Genomic DNA, 21,005 nt, shown 5'->3' on the forward strand with positions numbered 1-21,005 from the left:
TCAGGGCCTTGGAAACTCCAACTCTGCCTACATAGCACCCCTGTGAAGCCTAGAGATGCTAAGCTTTGTGTTTCAATCTTCACCGAAAGATCTGAAGGGTGCAGTGGACATCGGTCACCTTGGACTGTCTGGCATCCATCCTCCCACCTGGCTAAAGCACAATGACCCCCTTTGGGAACCTTCACCCCCAACATGCATTCTTCCTGGGAGTGCTGTTGCCTCCCCTATGGAAGCCTAGAGGCCATTATCTCCCACACACCAGTGGAGGTGGGGCGGGGAGGGGTAGACCACAGGACCCTGGGCTGCTGGGGGAAGATGGAGTTCACTCCCCAGCCATGGTGGCACATGGACCAGACAGGCCTTGTCACTCACCTCTATGTTCTATCAGTGGCCTCCCCACTTCCAGAGCTCCCCTGGGTGTTGCCTGTGTTCCATGCCAGGCTCTCAGCCTGGTGGCAGCCCCCTTCTGATAGGTACCCGTGGCTCATTCCTCACAATCAAGAATGCAGACTGGACAATGCAGACAAACGGGCTGATGCAGAAGGATAGTGTATTTCATGGATGCCCCAAACCCTTAAAGTGCCTGAGAGGTTATTCCAACGCTGCGTTCAAACTGAGCTCTGAAATCTATTTTAAACTATTTTAAGAACACTCATTAAAACACGTAACAGTAATCGGTTCCTCCTGGGGGACTACTGACGGCGGGGGTCAGGGCAGGAGGAGCCTTCTGGTGGCTAACATTCTTCACCTATATCTGACTTGTGGTTTCAAGGGTCAGACTGCACAACTACGTGGGTGTACTGGATGCCACTGGACTGTACACCTAAAGATGCTTCTGGTGGCAAATGTTATGTATACTTGACCACAGTATCAAAAAAGCACAGACTAAAACAGAATACAAAATATTGCTGTATATTGATTTCAATCAATATCAGATTAAGCCAAAAAAGAAGCATATAGGCATAAATTAAAAATCCGTCAAGTTTTGCCCTCTTTACATATATGTGAGCTGCACCCTAATTAAAACTACAACAACAAAAAAACGCTGTTATGTACCAAATTACACAACACTGGCAACCCAAAGCTTTCCTAGTCATCTTGGGTGCCAGATAATTCCTTTCCTGCAGAACTCAGGACAGCAATTCCTGCTACAGCCGGATCCTGAGGTTTCAAGGCAGCTGCTGAAAATCCCTTAGCACGGGCAAGCATGCACCTACGTGACTCAGATTATTTTTCCTTTCTGTGCAATCAAAACAAAATATGAAAAATAAACTGGATGAGAAAAATCACAGAGATGGAATACAGATAAATGGGCGCCAGTGGTGAGGGAAAAGGAGGGTGGCAGGGGGTGGCTCTCAAGAGGTGGTCGAAGGGGACACCTCGGCCGCCACGGAGCCTTCTGTTCCTGATTGTCATGGTGGGTGGATAAAGTTGTACATGTAGGAAGACGTCACAGAACTTTACACAAAAGCATGCCGAGAAATGAGTGTGTGCAGAAACCAGTAAGCCTGAAGAGCTGTAGTCTAGCTCACAGTATCGGGCCCATCCACCTCCTGGTTCTGAGAGTGCACTGCACGTATGTCAGATGTTACCACTCGACAAAGCTGGGTGAAAGGTACAACAGACCCCTCTGTACTGTTTTTGGCAGTTATTGTGACTGTATAGTTATTCAAAATAAAAACATTTTAAAGTCCATCAACAAGTTGCATGCTGAGAACAATATACAACTGCCAGAACCCTGGTTTTCATGTTTTTCTGCTCATTAAATCATCTCACTGTTCTTACTGACTGGTTTAATCATCTGCACAAGCAAAACATGACATAAAAATAATAGGTATATTAATAAAACACCATATAAGTTTAATTTTTTTTTTAAAGGCATCAGTTCTTTGGAGAAGCTGAAAATCACCGAGGTCAGAAGAGCACACGACGGGGCCCAGGAGCGAGGCTGGGTCTGCCCTCAGCTAACCAGCTGTCACATGAACAATAAAAGGCTTCCTTGTTGAGGAAGTGAGACACAGGCACCTGGGAGGGGAAATGAGGACATAAGACAGTCCCAGGTAGCATGTGGCTAAGCATCAAATGAGTAGTGCTATGGATTGACTGTGTCCCCACAAAATTCTTATGTAGCAGCCCTAACTCCCAATGTGACTCTATTGAGAGAGAGGACCCGTAAAAAGTGACTTAAGTTATATGACGTCATGGGGCGGGGCTCTAGGCCAGTATGACTGGCGTCCTCCTAAGAAGGAGGAGAGACAACAGGCAGGTGCTCTCACAGAGGCAAGGCCAGAGAGAACTCAGGGAGAAGGCAGCCACCAATGGCCAAGGGCAGAGGCCAAATCTGCCGGACCTGGATCTCGGACTTCAGCCTCCGGATCTGGGAGACAACACATTTCTGCTGTTGAACCCATTCAGTTTATGTGGCATTTTGTTATGGCAGCCCGAGCAAACCAATAAAAAGTGGTATGGTGATGTGGCTCAGCCAAGAAGATGCTTGATTCGAAGCAGCTGCCTGCTCTTCACCGGCGGCCCGAATACAGGACGTAACCACAATTAATGGCATATTCCCATGAAAAAAGAAAGCTTTTATATACTCAAAAGAAACTGAAAGCTAGCTATCAATCCTGTGGAAGAAAACCACACCATTATATACACAGTTTTAGTGATCACCGGAATCAGAGTTCCTTCATCTGCATTCATTCATTCATTCAGTCAGTCAGTCCTCCTTCATTTAATCAACCAACCAACAGCAGTGACCAAGCCTCTCTATCCAGTGCCAGGTACTGAAGGCCACACAGCCTGGAGGCCAGAGCTGGGCTCTGTGGAGTGCAGAGGCTTCCAGGAGAGAAGTGCAGGCAAGGGCTACATGATGGATGGATTGTGTCTCCGCGGGGCAAGCCAGGAAGGAGGAGGAGCACAGAGCAGAGGCAACCCCGGACAAGGGGACTGTAAGCAAGGCTGACCTGTGAACCCAGGGACACAGCAGTCACTCCTAGGGACAGCACATGCCTGGCAGTCCTGTTGACAGACAGAGGTCGGCCCGTACACGTCTCCATGGCCCCAACCTGACCTGGGCCTGCGTCAGCCAGCCCTCCCAGGAAGCATACTTCACATGGCCTTTCTCTAGCAATCCCTCACAGAGACAGCCCCCAAATAACAAAGCAGGAGTTGGCTGCTTGCTTTGTAACACCTTGCTCTCGGATCTGTTTAGAGGACCAATGAAATATAATCTATTAAAAACCATTTTGCACTGGGCACAGTGGCTCATGCCTGGAATCCCAGCACTCTGGGAGGCCAAGACAAATGGATCACAAGGTCAAGAGATCGAGACCATCCTGGCCAGCTTGTAAAACCCTGTCTCTACTAAAAATACAAAAATGAGCTGGGTGTGGTGGTGGGTGCCTGTAATCCCAGCTAGTTGGGAGGCTGAGGCAAGAGAATCGCTTGAACCTGGGAGGTGGAGGTTGCAGTGAGCCGTGATGGTGCCACTGCACTCCGGCCTGGGCAATAGAGTGAGAATCAGTCTCAAAAAAAAAAATAATAATAATAATAATAATAATTTTGTAAACTCTAAAATGTGACATGAAAGACAGTTATCATTATATTAGATTTCAAAGGCTCTTGTGAGTCACCTAATCCAAAGTGATCATTTGATGGATTAAGAAACCGTACATGCCCAAGGCCACCCAGCTGGTACCCGCCAGGGCCAGAACAAAGGCTTGGGATGACTCACTGCCGGGGCTCCATGAGCAGCTCAGCTGTTCCACATGTCAATTTCATAATATTATGTATTTTTCACACCTATATTGCTTTCTTTGATTTTACTACAACTCTAAACATACACGATTCACAATTTTTATTCTGGCCACGCTATATGATATTTCACCCTCCCGATGAACAAAGGTTTGTGTTATGGCAAAACTGGACACACCCTTGACATTTCCCGTTTTAACCAAACACTCTGTTCCTACACTCAAAGAATGGTTTCTGTTTGAAACCCAAGAGAGGTCAAGAGCAAACCAGGCAGAACTGAAGGCGGGTGAGAAAGGAAAATGGCAGGGGAAGGGGAAGGGGAGGGGAAGGTAGAGAAGGGGAAGAAGGAAGGGGTGTTTTCCCAGCACTGCATGCCACTTTCAGTGTTGTCACACTCAAAAGCGATTAGCACGGCAGCAAAGCAGGTGGAAGAGATCAGATTTATTTTTTTTTTTTTGAGATGGAGTCTCTCTCTGTCACCAGGCTGGAGTACAGGAGCACGATCTCAGCCCACTGCAACCTCTGTCTCCCAGGTTCAAGTGATTCTTGTGCCTCAGCCTCCTGAGTAGCCGGGATTACAGGTACCCGCCACCATACCCAGATAAAATTTTTTTTGTACTTTTATTTTGTACTTTTTTATTTATTTTTTTCCCATTTATTTATTTTATTGCATTTTAGGTTTTGGGGTACATGTGAAGACCTTGCAAGATTGTTGCATAGGTACACACGTGGCAGTGTGATTTGCTGCCTTCCTCCCCATCACCTACATCTGGCATCTCTCCCCTTGCTATCTCAGGGTTTCACTATGTTGGCCAGGATGGTCTCCATCTCCTGACCTGTGATCTGCCCACCTCGGCCTCCCAAAGTGCTGGGATTACAAGTGTGAGCCACCGCGCCCAGCCAAGATCAGATGGCTTATAATACAGAGTCACCCTTCACCTCTTAGAGTGAAACTCAATAAAGGTCATTTGTATGCATGAGAAGAACCTGCTAAGCTTCCACCTCACGACCACAACTGTGTAAGTTAGCGGGCTGCCTCTCCTGCCTGGGTGACCGAAATGCCCAGAGCCAAATGCGGTCCCAACTGCAGACACCTTGGAGCAGCCTGGTGGCTCCTCCCCTTGGCATCACTTGTCGTGCCTTCCTTACTGACCCTTCATCTAGATGCCTTCTGCCATGAATAACTTCGAAACATTACAGGAAAATTAAAAAGGGAAAGTGAAAGACCAGCTTACAAGAAGAGAGGCAACAGAAGTTCGCCGCTTGTTTCAGGAGGGTTCCTCCCCTGGGATCAAGCCCGATTCCCCCAGGGTGCATCAGCCCCTCGGATTATTATTTCAAGTCTCAACTTACCAACAGTGTCACATGGTTCATCTTTCTGTACACAGAAATCCGTCCTAAAAAAAAAAATAAAAGCCATCGTCAGGTATATGCAGTATCCCCAAGGAAGGGAGAAGAAAACATTGTCAATTACCCTCAAGTAGTCATCCCATGAGGTTATCCTTCAGTGGCCACAGGCCACAGTGGACGGTAACAGGCAGCCGTGTTCAGCAACAGTAACCCATCCAGATTTCCCAGGGGTAGGTCCACCTACACCACACGAGACCCTTCTTTTACAGAGGAACGATTCTATACATAACAGTCACTAGAAGGACTCCTTGCGACGGCTGAAAACGTTTTGGAAGATGTTTGCCAAGTCACTGATCAGAGACAATTCTCAGACAATAGCATCCAACTGCAGTGGCTTCCCCAAGCCGCTCTACTGAGGCAGCAACTGGTTTTTAATGCTGTAGTGACCATGTGTCGCTTTCACAAGAAGACAACAAAAAGTCATTTTTAAAAACTGTATTCCTCTACCATGCAGCCATAAAAAAGAATGGGATCATGTTCTCTGCAGGGACACGGTTGGAGCTGGAGGCCACTATCCTCAGCAAACTGATGCAGGAACAGAAAACCAAACACTGCATGTTCTCACCTGTAAGTGGGAGTTGAATGAGGAGAACACATGAGACTCATGGTGGGGAACTCCACACACCAGGGCCAGCTGCAGGGGTGAGGGACACGGAGAGTGTGAGGAAGAACAGCTAATGGATGCTGAGCTGAACACCTAGGTGATGGGCTGATCTGCCCTGCACACCACCATGGTGCATGTTTACCTATGTAATAAACCTGCACATCCTGCATATGTACCCCAGAACGTAAACGTTGAAGGAAAGTAAAACTGTATTCCTTAAATCTCCTCAGGATCCCCCGGGTGGGCACCTGTGGACCAATGAGACAGCAAAGATGCTTGAAACCTGGTCCAGCCCGGTTCTGCAGGTACAAGGGGATCATCTGGCCTCTTGTGGTGAAACCAGGGGCCTGGCTCTTCTTCTCTAACAATGGAGCATTCCCATGGTTCTTCGTAAGTTTCCACGGTCAAGAGTTGACCAGAGGGCTGGCTGGGGCAGGACTCAGCCTGGGAGCCTGGTGAGGAGCCATACCTGGCCCAGACATGGCCCCTGCTGGGCCCCATGCTCATCTTCTCTCAGGGCCCAAAGAAAGCTTGAGATCCACACTATCCAAAACGTCACTCCAAAACCAAAACGGAGAAGAAATATCACAGAGATGAAAAGGCCTAGTGACTTGATTTTTCCATCAGACTCACTTTTAGAAGATGAAGGAATAGGTGATAGAGAGGAAGCCAATTAAAAGTAGGGGCACAGGTGTGCTCACTGGCCCAATACCTATCTAGCTCCAGTCCAACGTTACTGATCTGGCACCCTTCCCATTCCGGTATTTTGAGCAAAACACTCTCTCTCTCTCTCTCTCTCTCTCTCTCTCACACACACACACACACACACACGCAGAGACCAGCCTGACCTAAGACCTCGCTCCACAGTTTCTCAGAGATGTGAACAGGACGTGTTTAAAGCTTTGCCCATTGCCTTAGCTGGGCAAAGGGAGAAAGGGAGAAAGGCACGGAGGCCTCAGTCGGACAGAATGGAGGTGAAGCCACAGGCCAAGGCCAAGGGCGAGACGGGTGCCATTGTGGAGACAGCCAGCCCTGTTGGCGGAGGACCCCCCTCCACGTGCTCTCCTATCCAGTGGCTGCCCTGAGGGGAAACAGGCAGTCTCAAACGACAGACGAGGCATCACCAGCTGCTTCACCAGGAAGAGGCGAGAGGTGTGTCCAGCTCAGGGAAGGGCAGCTACACTCAATTACAGGCCTGTCTGGAAACGGTCATTCGAATCTGAATCTCTTCTCTCCTTCCTGTTCAAGGCCCTTTCTCAGAAGAGAAGCAGCAAGTCACCTGCCTGCAGGGGCGGCTCTATCTCCAGGGATCCTGGCTTTATTCCATTCATTATCAGAGGCACCCCCATCTTATGTCATCCCACTGCCAACTCACATCAAACTCCCAGGCAGGGACTGTGGGGTTCACTCCATGAATGAAAAGAAAATGAGGGCTAGACTCGGCTCCCAGCCCCTACGTCCACTGAAACTCCAAGGTGCCTTCCTCAAGGCTGACGTCAATCTGCCTGGCAGGGCTAGCTTTGTGGGTGTCTGACCCCCGCCCTGGGCTAACGCTCTGGGGTCATGGGGTCCCATGTTTTCATTTTGCACTGGGCGCCACAAGTTACGCAGCTGGTCCTGTGCATAACCCACAGCCAGGCACACAGCTGGGACTTCATACATTCTTTGATTAATTGGCTGACGTTTCCAGACCCTTCCAATAGGCCCGGCAAGCTACCCAGCAGCCATGGCCTCACCAGCGTTGCAAGCCAGAGAGCAGAGCAGCAACTTCCACGGACGCCTGCTGAGACCTCACCACGAGCAAAGCCTGGCGAGCGGGCTCCTTGGCAGAAGGGGGAGGGAGGGCGTCCTGGGGAGCGAGGCAGTGTTACGCTGGAGGGGACAGTCTGGCCGGAGGGACCCTGGTGGTGCAGCCTCTGGCCACCTGTGTCTGCTCTGGCGTCTCCTGGGCACTCTCACCAGGAGCACAGGCCCAGGCTCAGGGAGGAGTCCTGTGTTCCCAGCTTCCTGGGTCAGTTATGCCCTGAGGCCTCTGTGTGGACTCCATGTGGTCCCAGGCCCAGTCCTCTCAGGGGTCCTTCCTAGCCGCAGACGCAGCTGCAGAAAACCCAGCTTCCACCGCTTCTGGCTCAGCAGCTCCTGCTGGACATGACGTCATGCTCACGTCCTCCACGGCAGCCACCTGTCAGGGGATGTCTGGGAGAATACACTGTCCAGCTCGAGCACAGCCCATAAGGGGAAAAAAGAACCTTCAACGGGAGGAAACCCTCATGTTGGCCGGTCCTAACTCAGGACCAGGAGGCTGTCCCCTGAGCGCAGCCCAGCCCGGGCAGCCTCAGCTCGGGTTACGGTGGGAGAAAAGGACAGCTTCTCCAGGGCAGCAGCTGCCTCACACCCAATCTCCGTGTGAAATCATCAGCCTGTTATTATCCCAACCTAGGGAATTGCAGCTCTCTACTTCTAGTTATTAAACACGGCTTCCCCGCCAGCTCAGCTTCCTGCCCGACTCCAGAGCTGCCTCTCCCGGCCTTGAAAGAGATCCTCAATTTAACATCTGTGAGGACGCAAAGGAGGGGCCATGCACTGATCCGTTCAGGCCAGTAGCCCCATGGCAGCAGGTGAGATAGACCGTGATCGCTGACATAGCTTCAAGGCATCAGCCCGTAACGTAGAAGGCGGCTCAGGCTCCCAGGATGGCGACAGGTAACAGCTATGCAAGAGGCCAACTGAAAGCTTGTTTTCTGTGTCCCTGGATGAGGACACTGCCCATGCCCCCAGCATCCTCACCCAGAACCACTCCCATGCAATTAAGACCCCTCTCCAACGTGCTTAGTTAGAACAGAACATTTTTATTATAAAACTTCTTATTGTACTAATACATGAACATACAATTTACTATGTTAACCACTGAGTGTAAAGTTCAGTCATGTTAAAGCCACTGTCACGCAACCATCACCGCTATCCACCTCCAAAACTGGCATCCCACATTGAAACTCTGTACCCACAAAATAACAGCTCCCCACTCTCCCTTCTCCCCAACCTCTAGCAACCACCATGCTTTGTCTCTATGAATCTGACCACCGTAGGTACCTCATGTAAGTGGAATCATGCAGCATTTGTCCTCAAGGTTCATCCAAGTTGCAGCCCGTGTCCGAATCTCCTTCCTTTTTAAGGCTGAGTGATATTCCCTTGTACATAGATAGCATGTCTGTTTATCCATTCTTCCATCCATGGACATTTAGGTCACTCCCACCTTTTGGCTGTCATGAATAACGTTGCTGTGAACATGAGTGTCCAAACATCCGAGTCTCTGCTTTCAATTATCTGGGGATTCAGTTCTTTAGGGTTCAGAAGTGGGATTATATGGTAACTCCCGTTTTGATTTTTCAAGAAGCCATCATATGGTTTTCTAAAGTGGCTGTACCATCTTACGTTCCCATCAATGGTTCACAAAAGAGTTCCAATTTCTCCACATTCTTCCAACACTGGTCATTTTCCATTGTTTTGTGTATTAGTCCGTTTTCACGCCAGTGATAAAGACATACCCAAGACTGGGCAATTTACAAAACAAAGAGGTTTAATGGACTTACAGTTCCACATGGCTGGGGAGGCCTCATAATCATGATGGAAGGCAAAGGCACGTCTCACATGGTCGCAAACAGGAGGAGAGAGCTTGTGCAGGCAAACTCCGTCTTGTATAATCATTAGATCTTGTGAGGCTTTGTCACCATCCCGAGAAGAGCACAGGAAAGACCTGCCCTCGTGATTCAGTTACCCCTACCAGGTCCCTCCCACCACATGGGGGAATTGAGGATGAGAGCTGGGTGGGGACACAGCCAAACCATGGCATTTTGTTTCACATCAGCCACTGTAAAGTGTGAGGTACAGAAAAGAACATTTCTACACAAAATATGTCCTCTAAGTTGGGAGGGTGGAAGATGAAAAGAAGTCTAATTTACAGTATCTCTGCAGTGAGGGTGTATCACGACAGCTGAGGTCTTTTTGTAAAAGGGCTAATACAGATGCTTTGTCAACAGTCATCTTGGTGACATTTATTGCCTCTGGAAAACAAACGCCATTCATCCCCAAATCCAGACTACTTACAAGTTCCTTCTACACTCATTGAAAGGAAACAGCACGAAAGAGATGAAATTTTTTTTCAATAGAGGGAAAAATTCCCATGAGCGATTATTTAACAAAACACAAGGAACTGCAGATTTTCTATAGTATTTTTAAAGCTATATTCAAAGAAGAAACCGTGGGAGTTTAGCTGCATATTCCACAGATGACGTTGTTTAAGAGTTCCTCTAGGAAAATCTTTCAAACCAAATATAATTACCATTTGGAAAATCAGCGCCATTAACCTAAAATCATGCACAGACATAGTTCCCAAGGACTCTTGCTTGCTCCCCAGATTGAATCCGCGCTCAAATTGTGGTACCCTTAACCTGAACACTGCAATACCCAGGGCATTCTACAGAAAGCCTCACAGTCCCCAAATGCCATTGCAAAGTCACTTGAGCAACAGCAGCCTCTGGTCAGTGGGTGTGGGCGGCCCCTGCTCTTAAGGAAGGTGGTGCCTGGAGGCTCCCAGTGCTCACTGGAGTGGGCAAGACCAGGTCAAATCATACACCAGGTCATGTTCACCCTTGGTCCTTAATGCCTGCTAGCGCATCAGCCATATCATAGACAATCAGAATTACTAAAGACACTTTTTCCACAATGTCTCTTCAATAATTCTGATTGTCCATGATAGGGCTTATATATGGATTTTATATTTAATCATACCCTGTAGAAGAAGCAAGTATTCTCCTAAAGGATTGCCACATACAAAGCACACTGTTAAATGTGTAACAAAGCATGCTTAGGGCTGGAAATTGACAAACCTCCACAGAGAGTGAGCAGTCATCTATTTGGTAACAAGTGGTGGCATTGTGTCTATTCTGGGGTTTTTTTCTTCTTCTTTTTTTGAGATGGAGTTTCGCTCTTGTCACCCAGGCTGAAGTAAAATGGCACGATCTTGGCTCACTTCTGGGTTCAAGCGATTCTCCTGCCTCTGCCCCCCGAGTAGCTGAGATTATAAGCCTGCACCACCACACCTGGCTAATTTTTGTATTTTAGTAGAGATAGGGTTTCGTCATGTTGGCCAGGCTGGTCTCTAACTCCTGACCTCGGGTGATCCGCCCACCTCAGCCTCCTAAAGTGCTGGGATTACAGGCATGAGTCACTGTGCCTGGCCTATTCTGGGATTTTTGAAAGGAATGAAAGCTACACTGTCCGGTGCCTGGGACAGGGATCACAGAATTTCCCAGATGACTTTGAGACGTCATGGGGCTCAGAGTTTGCAGCACATGGCATGAGAGATGCAACCAAAAGCATTTCTTGACTCAAAACCAAATGTTAAGTGAGATTTAACTCTGTGGAGGACCACGCGTAGTGGCTCATGCCTGTAATCCTAGCACTTTGGAGGCTGAGGCAGGCGGATCACCTGAAGTCAGGGGTTCCAGACCAGCCTGGCCAACATGGGGAAACCCCATCTCTATTAAAAATACAACAACTAGCCAGGCATGGTGGCACACGCCTGTAATCCCAGCTACTCAGGAGGCTGAGGCAGGAGAATCGCTTGAACCCAGGAGGCAGAAGCTGCAGTGAGCGAAGACTGTGCCATGCACTCCAGCTGGGTGACAGACGGAGACTCTGTCTCAGAAAAAAAAGTCCCTAGCTTTCAATGTTGACCTATTCCTAGCGACTCTAACTAAAAGCTGGTGTTTTTAACCTAATGGATTAAGTTACTAAGAAGTATTTCTGTGTATTTTATAAAGGGAGATTTTTGGTATGAACACGTAACACATTGTTTATGTTGTTAAAGTCAAGCAACCAAAAGAAACATCAGTGTTCCTCAGAGAGGGCCGAGACATAAGGAAAAATGACACAGCCACACTGACATCTGTGGAGGTAACCCCCAAAAAGAAATGGTCCAACTGCTAACCCTCAGTACCCGTGAATGTGATCTCACGTGGAGAAAGAATCACTGCAGGTAGAATCAAGTTAAGATGTGGTCACGCTGGAGTGAAGTGAGCCCCAGTCCAGTGACCTGCGTCTTTACAGGAAGAGGGAAGTTTGGAGAACGCCGTGTGAAAATGGAGGAGGGACAAGAGGGACACAGCTACATGCCCAGGCATTGTACCTACCTCAGAGGTGGACACCCTGATTAACCCCCTCTTACTGATGAGGAAAACAAAACCCAGACAGGTGGCCCAAGGTCCGATTTCCAAGCCTGAATTCCCAACAACGTGCCAGTTTCCTCTCCGAAGGGAAACATCTTTTCCCACTAGCATGTCAGTTACAGGCCAAATCCCATTTTACCTGGTCACAAACACAGCAGCGTCCACCAGCGGCGGGTCGTCCTTCCCGCCGGGAACCTGGTTGCTGCCGAGGTACCGCGCTCCTCCATACTCCTCGTTCTGCCAGTGACAGAAGCTCTCCAGGGACCGCTCACCATGGTGCCCAATGTGCAACTTAGCCTGAAAGAAATCGGGGGACGGTTAGAGACACAAACGCCTGGGGGGCCAGAGTTTAGATCGAGACTACGGCAAGGACGTTAAGGTGGAGACAGTCACTCGTTGAGACACCATTTAATGACTCACGGCCCTCTTAAGAAAAGCCTGATGCTAGTGGGTAAGCAGCATAGCATCAATCTGCAGAGATCATCAGGAGCCTTACATATAGGTGCGAATGGAGACGATGCTAGTAAGAAAAGGCATCTTCTTCTCTTCAGACAGAACAGTATCCCAAACCAAGCAATGCTCCCTCAGTCTCACGGTGACGAAGTCGACTCGCCAGGTAACATCAGCACATAGGAAGGTGCTCCATTGAAAGACCAGAAAACAATGCTGCCGTGAACCCAACCTAGGGTCAAAGCTCTGATGCAGTTTCAGAAGGGAAGCCACCAGGCCAGGCGCGGTGGCTCATGCCTGTAATCCCAGCACTTTGGGAGGCTGAGGCAGGCAGATCACAATTTCGGGAGAGTGAAATCATCCTGGCCAGCACAGTGAAACCCTGCCTCTACTAAAAATACAAAAAATTAGCTGGGCATGGTGGCAGGTGCCTGCAGTCCCAGCTACTCATGAGGTTGAGGCAGAAGAATGGCTTGAACCTGGGAGGTAGAGGTTGCAGTGAGCCGAGATCACGCCACTGCACTCCAGCCTTAGTGACAGAACGAGAGTCCGTCTCAAAGGAAAAGAAGAAGGGAAGCCACAATGTCAGAGACCTCCCCGTTAAGATTTGGATGTAACCTAGAGGGACCATGCGAGAGCCTCAGGGAGAGGAGGGGGATGTGTGTGGGCTTCCTGCTCAGGCTTGAGATTCTCAACAGCCCGCCCTCACACCACGCCACCAGTACTGATGCCAGCTTCCCTCTCACGCTGGCAAAGCCACAGAGGGCACTGAAGACCGGCAACGCCCTGGAGCCCCACTTAGCATTCAACAACAACTGGGAAGCTCTGGCCAGGCCACATTTTCTGCATGCTTGAAAGGTGCCCGTGGGGACTCACCGGACGTTGTTGCAGCAGGACAAGCTTGGTCACTTGAATATTAATTTTAATCCCCAGGCTCTGGTGCTGAAACATATTGTACACCTATCAAGACAGGAAAAAAAGATATAAATGTAAAATTTTTAAAAAATATAGTAGTATCCTGGATGGGAACTTGGGAGAGAGAAAAGAGATTACTTAAAAATAAGGGGACATGGCCGGGCGCGGTGGCTCAAGCCTGTAATCCCAGCACTTTGGGAGGCCGAGGCGGGTGGATCACGAGATCAAGAGATCGAGACCATCCTGGTCAACACGGTGAAACCCCGTCTCTACTAAAACTACAAAAAAATTAGCTGGGCATGGTGGCGCGTGCCTGTAGTCCCAGCTACTCAGGAGGCTGAGGCAGGAGAATTGCCTGAACCCAGGAGGCGGAGGTTGCGGTGAGCCGAGGTCGCGCCATTGCACTCCAGCCTGGGTAACAAGAGCGAAACTCCGTCCCAAAAAAAATAAATAAATAAATAAATAAAAATAAGGGGACATGAATGAAGGGCAGACTTTAGTTTATAACACTCGATCAGTATTAGTCCGCTAATGACAACCAACATACCATTCCAACGTGAGAGGCTCATACCGGCAGAAACTACGTATGGCAGCTCTCTGCACTAACTCATCAATTTTTCTGTACATCTAAAATTGTTCTAAAATACAAATTCCATTCACAAAAGTATTAAAAATACAGGTTGTGCTCTTCCAATATTAAAAAAAACTGAAGAACAATTATGTAAAATTCAAAGGCCAGTGTTCATACATCAACTCTTACTGAAACAAAAAATACAAATATGAAAAACATAACCCAGATTTTATTTAAAAGGTTTTCCAAGAAAGCCAAAAATTTCCTTAAAAATGAATTTGCCAAAAGAAAAATGTATACGAGAAATCTCTAGAATCATACACGTGTACAAACATACATATACAGTATGCTTATGTATGTCTATAAAGCTATGCCGGAAATATACATAAAAAACATGTATAGGAAAGGTAGTGTTGAAAAAAGGAAAGGGCTGTTAGATGATTCTGGCAGGAAGCTGAAAACTTCCATTCTGAGCTTTCATGCTTGGCGCTAAAAGGGGACCTTCATGAAGGGGATGGGGGAGCCAGACGCCTGTTGCACGCCAGCCTGTGTCATCGCTAACCCTTGCCACGCCCACCAAAACTGGCATCTCCACCACTCTCAGCTGGGAAACAGGAAAACCAGTTCCTTCAGGTAAAGCCACCTGCGAGAGACCCACAGCCAGGCACAACAACTTGATTCAAACTCAGCCCTGTCCAGCCAAAAGGTCCACATTCCTTCTTTATTCCCTAAAGTCCCACTGTAACCAAAGTTTGTCACTGAAATAAATCACAGTAACAGAAAAGGACCTATCTGTCTCAATTTTGATGCAGAACTTAACTGTAAGGACCTCAACATCAAGCAATCACAGGAAAGTGATTCAAGAGGAAGAGAAGGGAACTTGGAATAAGGTGAAGGATTCAAAGGTGACATGGATGGAACAAGCCCCCTGCAGCTGACAATCCCAGGTCATTATGACTCTGCCAAGTTCCTTTTCCGTAACTCAGAGAAAGCAGGACGTGAGAGGTATGCAGAGAGCATACTAAAGGCAGAGGCAGCTAGAAAGTGTGGAGGGAACAAGAATAAAATCTTTTGAATATTCTACTTGGTTTTTACCTATAGACATAACTCAGGTAACACAGGAGGGAGAATTTTCCAGCAGGAGCATTAAAACTTTCTCCAGCTGGTGCTGTGTTCACGCTATCAATGCATCAGCAGCGGCAGCAGGAAGCGATGATCATGGTAGACAGCACAGCCAGGGTCAACTCAGGCCAAGCTGAGCAGCCCAACGCGGCCGCACCCAGCCCACAAGTGCTGGAAGCCGGAGACGCAGTGTGTGAGCATCTCCGTGACAAAGGCATCAGCTTTGTCACTGCTTTAATTTTACTCTTTGAAAACCATTATTACAGTTAAAAAACCTATCTTTGTGTGATGTAATATTCCTTCCCACAAGGAAAAATAGAACACATCCAATTGTTCTGTTCTTACCTTTGTTATTTCCAAAATCTCCTTTCCTCATGAACAAGTAGCTGTTTTTTTGTTTTGTTTTTGTTTGTGTGTGTGTGTGTGTGTGTGTGTGTGTGTGTGTGTGCGCGCGCGTGCGCGCACGCGTGCATGTGTGTGTGTTTTAATACTGGACCATCCACAGGCCACTTCTGAAGTCATGTATTCATGACCTATCCCCAAGCCTGGGAGAGGAGGGGGGAGGCACCTAACTTGCCTTCCCCCTCCTTGCTCCTTGTTTTGATAGTTCAAGAACCACCCAATAATTTTCCCTAAAATATTCAGCATCAGAACTGGGTCCAAACTGGTAAACTTCAGTTCAAAACATGAAAATTAGGAAGAAAGAAAACTTGAAGTCATGAGGGAGAAAATTCAAATTGCAGTGTTGCTATCTGAGATTACATACTGCAATCTAAACACTGCCTGTCATGTCAATCCCAGTCAAAACCCAAAACATTAAAGGATACTACAGATTTAAAGAAATAAAGGGATAAAGCAAACCTTAGTGATATTATAATATGCCACAAAAGGAAAGACCGCAAAGAAGAATGCAAGTTTCAGGAAGAACCAAACTGTAGGAATAAGCTCCCTTGTCAAAATCACCCATGTTCTCCTTGCCAGACTGATGACAGTTGAGAGCACGCCATACACCACTCACCCAAAGCTCAGCCACTTCCCGTGAAACAAATGCCACCAAAAAGATGAGAGATGGAAGGGGGATGGAAAGTTTCATGCTCCAGGGGCTGGGGGGAAGCAAAAATGGGAAGGTGGGTATAGAGTTTCAGATTTGCAAGATAAAAAAGCTGCAAAGATTGAACAACAAGGTGAACGTAAGAATACTAAACTACACAGCTAAAAATGGCTAAGACGGTAAATTTCATGTTAAGCGTATTTTACTACAATTAAAAGTACAAAACTCACTCGTTAAAAAGCTTCATGCTCTATTTAACGAGTACAGAGTTTCAGTTTTGCAAGACAAAAACGCTGTAGAGATTAATTGTACAACAACGTGAATGTGGGAATACCGAAGCACACAGTTAAAAACGGCAAAGACGGTAAATTTCACATTAAGTGTGTTTTACTACAATTAAAAGTACATTCATGCTCTAATGTTCTCTAGCAAGCCTTGTAAGATGACATTTCCTCTTGACATGTAACCAGGGTACATGACATCCAAGAGAGCAGGTACCGAAGCCTGAGCATGGCTCAAGCACTGTCACCTGCCAGGTGCTGACCACAGCCTCTGACAAAGCTCAGAGCACAAGGCAAGGCGCACACATAGAATCTCCCTTGAGGTCCTGCGCCAAAGCCAGCCGAGCCAGATGAAAATCCACCGACAGCCACAAAACACAAGGTACAAGCCTCAAAGACATGTAACAGAGTCTCCTCATCTTTTTTTTTTCCCATGGAAACTCATGCTCAGGAGAAGTCTTGGAGGCAATGGCTACATGATGTTTAGAGAGACACCTGGTTGGGGAGGGAACAGCGCAGCCAAGCGTCTGGAAATTCTGTCTCCGGCGTCCAGCTCTGGCTGTGTCCCAGCAAGTGTTCAGAGCCCTGGCTGCGTTTGTCACATTTCCTTGGCAGCCTAGGGGCCTAGCGGGGTAGATGCTGCTGCCAGCAGCGCGCTGCAGCTTCTCTGGCTAGGCAACATGGGGACACAGTAAGGGAAGGGCAGACAGGGACCAGAGAAGGAGCCATGGTTGGGGACACAAGGAGAGGAGCTACTCACCACGCCAGGCTGGGCTTCACAAGGGCACCAGCTACCTGTATGACATCAGGCCTCCCCAGGGACAGAAAGCGACCTGTGGGTGACACTCTCAGATTGCATACACTGCCATTCGGACCCCTCAACAGGAGGGAGCTATGCTCTGTAGCACAGTACCTGTGAGTGGGGTCCCCAAGGCAGCAGCAGCATCAACATTACCCCGGCACTTGTTTGAAACGCACATTCAGGAGTCCACCCCAGCCCCACTGAACCAGAGACCCTGGGGGTGGGCAGGCCATCTATGTTGAACAATACACCCTCCCCACCCTGCTCCAGGGCCTCCACACCCCTCAGAGTGTGGGAACCAGTGATGGCTCTAGCACTGTGCTCCTCTTGCTGGACACCAGAGAGAGGCTTGTTGTCTCTGTCACATGGTAATTGAGTAAAATTGATGTCATTTTCCCTCCATACAGAACTTGCCTGGAACAGCTCAGGTTTTTCATTCCACTCCACGGTCGTTAAGGAAGCTAAGAACAACCGAAGCTCTGTGAAGCGGCCCCATTTTCCAATTTGGCTGCCCACACCCAGGGTTTCTGGTATCAGCACCACCTGTTTCCGTCTGCAATTTGTTCTTTAAAACATTCCCGCTGCTGTGTCACCGCCACCCCAACCAAAGGAGAAGCACATGACATACACACAACTGTACCACACACAGCACATCTGGAAAACCCGTAACAGTGGGGCCACAGCACCTCTCTGCAGCTTGGGTCAGCTCAGGCACCCGACCTGATGGAGGCTTGGGCTGGGTGCAGTGAGTCAGGCCTGTAATCCCAGCAGTTTGGGAGGCTGAGGTGGGTGGATCATGAGGTCAGGAGATCGAGACCATCCTGGCCAACATGGTCAAACGCCATCTCTACTAAAAATACAGAACATTAGCCAGGCCCGTGGTGGCATGTGCCTGTAGTCCCAGCTACTCGGGAGGCTGAGGCAGGAGAATCACTCAAACCCGGGAGGCGCAGGCTGCAGTAAGCTGAGATCATGTCCCTGCACTCCAGCCCAGACAACAGACTCAGACTCCATCTTTAAAAAAAAACAACACAAACCAGAGCACATCACTCTTCCCATGCAACAGCTTCCCACTGCCTGGAACGAAGCCGCTCTCCACGCCCTGGTGTCCAGCCTGCAAGGTCGGCCTGCCTGCCTGCCTCCCATGGTGCCCACCACCTCCCTCCCCATCACCCACAAGCAACCAGCCATTTCTGTGCCTCTCCAATGCTAGCCTAACCCTCACTGGCTGACTGATTATGTTGGCTTACTACCTTCCCCTCTAAGGTTACCTCACTCCTCTCAGAGAGGTGGCCCCGATACCCCTGTCGCTGCTGTCACTTGGTTTTCTGCATAGCACTTACCACGGTCCAGCTTTCCTTCTCACCGATTTGTGTGCTGAATGCTATCTGTCATTCCTACATAAGCGCCATGAGGACGAGACCTCCAGTGGTCCCTACTCTACCCCAGAAGAGGACAGGAGGGTCCCCAGCACACACTAAGTGCCCAATAAATAAACCTGAGTAGAATCAATTGTTTTTACATTTCTGGTGAAACACATACAACATAAAATTTACCATCTCACCCATTTTTAAGTGCACGACTGTGTACTTAACTGTAGTGTTAATTACATTCACGGTGTTATACAACCAACCTCCAGAACCTTTTCATCCTCCAACATGGAAATGCTATACTCACGAAACGCTAACTCCCCCTTCCCCCAACCCAACCCACATTCTACTTTGTTTCTATGACTTGTTTACTGCAGTTACCTCACATAAGCAGAATCATTTAGCACTTGTATTTTGTGACTGGCTTGGCAAAATGTCTTCAAAGTTCATCTATGTTATAGTGTGTGTGAGAATTTCCTTCCACTTGGTCTATGTATCTGTTTTTTTACAATGGAACAGAAGCAGGAATCCAGAATAATGCCCATACCTACAACCATCTAATATTTGACAAAGTCGACCAAAATAAGCAATAGGCAAAAGACTCCCTACTCAATAAATGCTGCTGGGGTAACTGGCTAACTACATGCGGAAGAATGAAACTGGATCCCTGTTTTTCACCAGATACAAAAACTAACTCAAGATGAATTAAAGATTTAAATGTGAGTCCTCAAACTATAAAAACCTTAGAAGGCAGCCAGGCCAGTGGCTCATGCCTATAATCCCTTCGCGTTGGAAAGCCAAGGTGGGCAGATCACGAGGTTAGGAGTTCAAGATCAGCCTGACCAACATGGTGAAACTCAGTCTCTGCTAAAAATACAAAAATTAGCCTGGCATGGTGGCACGTGCCTGCAATCCCAGCTACTCAGGATGCCAAGGCAGGACAACTACTTGAACACAGGAGGCAGAGGTTGCAGTGAGCCAAGATTGAGCCACTGCAGTCTAGCCTGGGTGACACGAGTGAGACTCCTTCTCAAAAAAATAAAAATAAAAACAAAAATAAATAAAAGAAAACACAGGAAATACCTTTCCGGACATCAGCTTTGGTAAAGAATTCATGACTAAGTCCTCAAAAGCAACCGTAACAAAAACAAAAATTGACAAGTGAGAGCTATTAAATTAAATAACTTTTGCGTAGCACAAGAAACTACAATTTGTTTCTGTATGTACCCAGGAGCAGAGGTCTTCCATCACGTGTCATATGGTTGGGCTTATTCTATACTCTAGCCTTGTGGTAGCTGGACACATTGCTGGGATTTTGATCAACTGATCTTTCAGTTTTTACTTTTTAGGGGCTAAACAGCATCTACTGCTGTATTCATTGAGGAAAACTGCCCCCGTGGTGAGTTTTAGAGAATGGCAGGGACCCTCTCCCCACCATTGACCTCAGTGGGTRGAGACTCACTCTGCCCGCTTCCCACCATTGACCTCAGTGGGTGGAGACTCACTCTGCCCGCTTCCCACCATTGACCTCAGTGGGTGGAGACTCACTCTGCCCACCCTACCAGCCCCAGAGTAGTCCCCGTCCCTGAATTCCCTTCAGGGCTCCGATTCCTGGAGGAGGGGCAACAAGCAGTCAGGAGATGTTCTTGGGACAGAGAAGCAGCAGCAGTAGGAATCCAGCCTGAGAGGTCAACCCTGCATGACCAGCCCTCATTCCTGACCTGACCTTAGCCTCGATCTCTCCTGTTGCCTGGCCTCCCAAGTTCCCTCCAAACTTTCCCTCAAAAACTCTGAGCCTGCAGACTCAGTCCTCATTTTGATTCTGAGGACTCCCTCTATTCCTCCAAAACTGGGGTTCCTTTTCTACCTAAGCCAGCCCAGATCCAGCTCCTGTTGCTTGTAATCAAGATCCCCAACTGATCCAAGAGCCAAACCCATTGCTCTGGGGTTTACAAGACTTTCTTCCTTGTTCAAAAATGAGACCACTTTGCATGATGCCAGTTTTCTTTGGTACCTCGCTCAGGTTTCATAAGCCCTTAAAAATGGCCAAGGTGGATCTGCTATGACTGTGGCCATTTCTTCTGTGACTCTGAAGCTATTTCTTCAACAGGGTGTGAATGAGAAGATATTTGTAGCCATCAGCTGTTCTTTCTTGGTGCAGTTTTTTTTTCTTTTTAATCATGCTTGTTTTATCTTCTCCACCTTTTATCACCCTCCGTAAAAGAGAAGACCCACAGGAGATGGCCCATAATTCAGTAGTCTACCTCAGAGGCCATGGAGGAAGGGTAAATATATTATTATATTTATGCATAAACACTTTCAAAAAGAGCTTAATACACCATATCCGCAGGATGTGCTTGGAATACAAAAGGCTTTCCAGAAGCAAATTTGCCAAGGAATTAACAAAGTAAAGCCAGTGTTTATTTCAGTGACTTCAGCACTGAATCCT

At 48.0% G+C, this 21,005-nt stretch overlaps 1 protein-coding gene across 1 annotated transcript in view; it reads right to left on the minus strand.

The window, feature by feature from the left end:
- ADAMTS17 (ADAM metallopeptidase with thrombospondin type 1 motif 17) overlaps window positions 1–21,005 on the minus strand; it is a 334,656-nt gene that overhangs the window by 254,655 nt on the left and 58,996 nt on the right. The window contains exons 6-8 of the mRNA XM_032252856.1: window positions 13,321–13,404; window positions 12,134–12,291; window positions 5,107–5,150 (exon numbers count right to left, since the gene is read on the minus strand). Of these exons, the coding sequence (XP_032108747.1) occupies window positions 5,107–5,150; window positions 12,134–12,291; window positions 13,321–13,404 (286 nt within the window). The remainder of the gene's footprint in view (window positions 1–5,106; window positions 5,151–12,133; window positions 12,292–13,320; window positions 13,405–21,005) is intronic.

The sequence above is a fragment of the Sapajus apella genome, unplaced genomic scaffold (assembly GCF_009761245.1).
Source record: "Sapajus apella isolate SASKATOON/1434 unplaced genomic scaffold, GSC_monkey_1.0 scaffold80, whole genome shotgun sequence".
In the NCBI taxonomy this organism is placed as follows: Eukaryota; Metazoa; Chordata; class Mammalia; order Primates; family Cebidae; genus Sapajus; species Sapajus apella.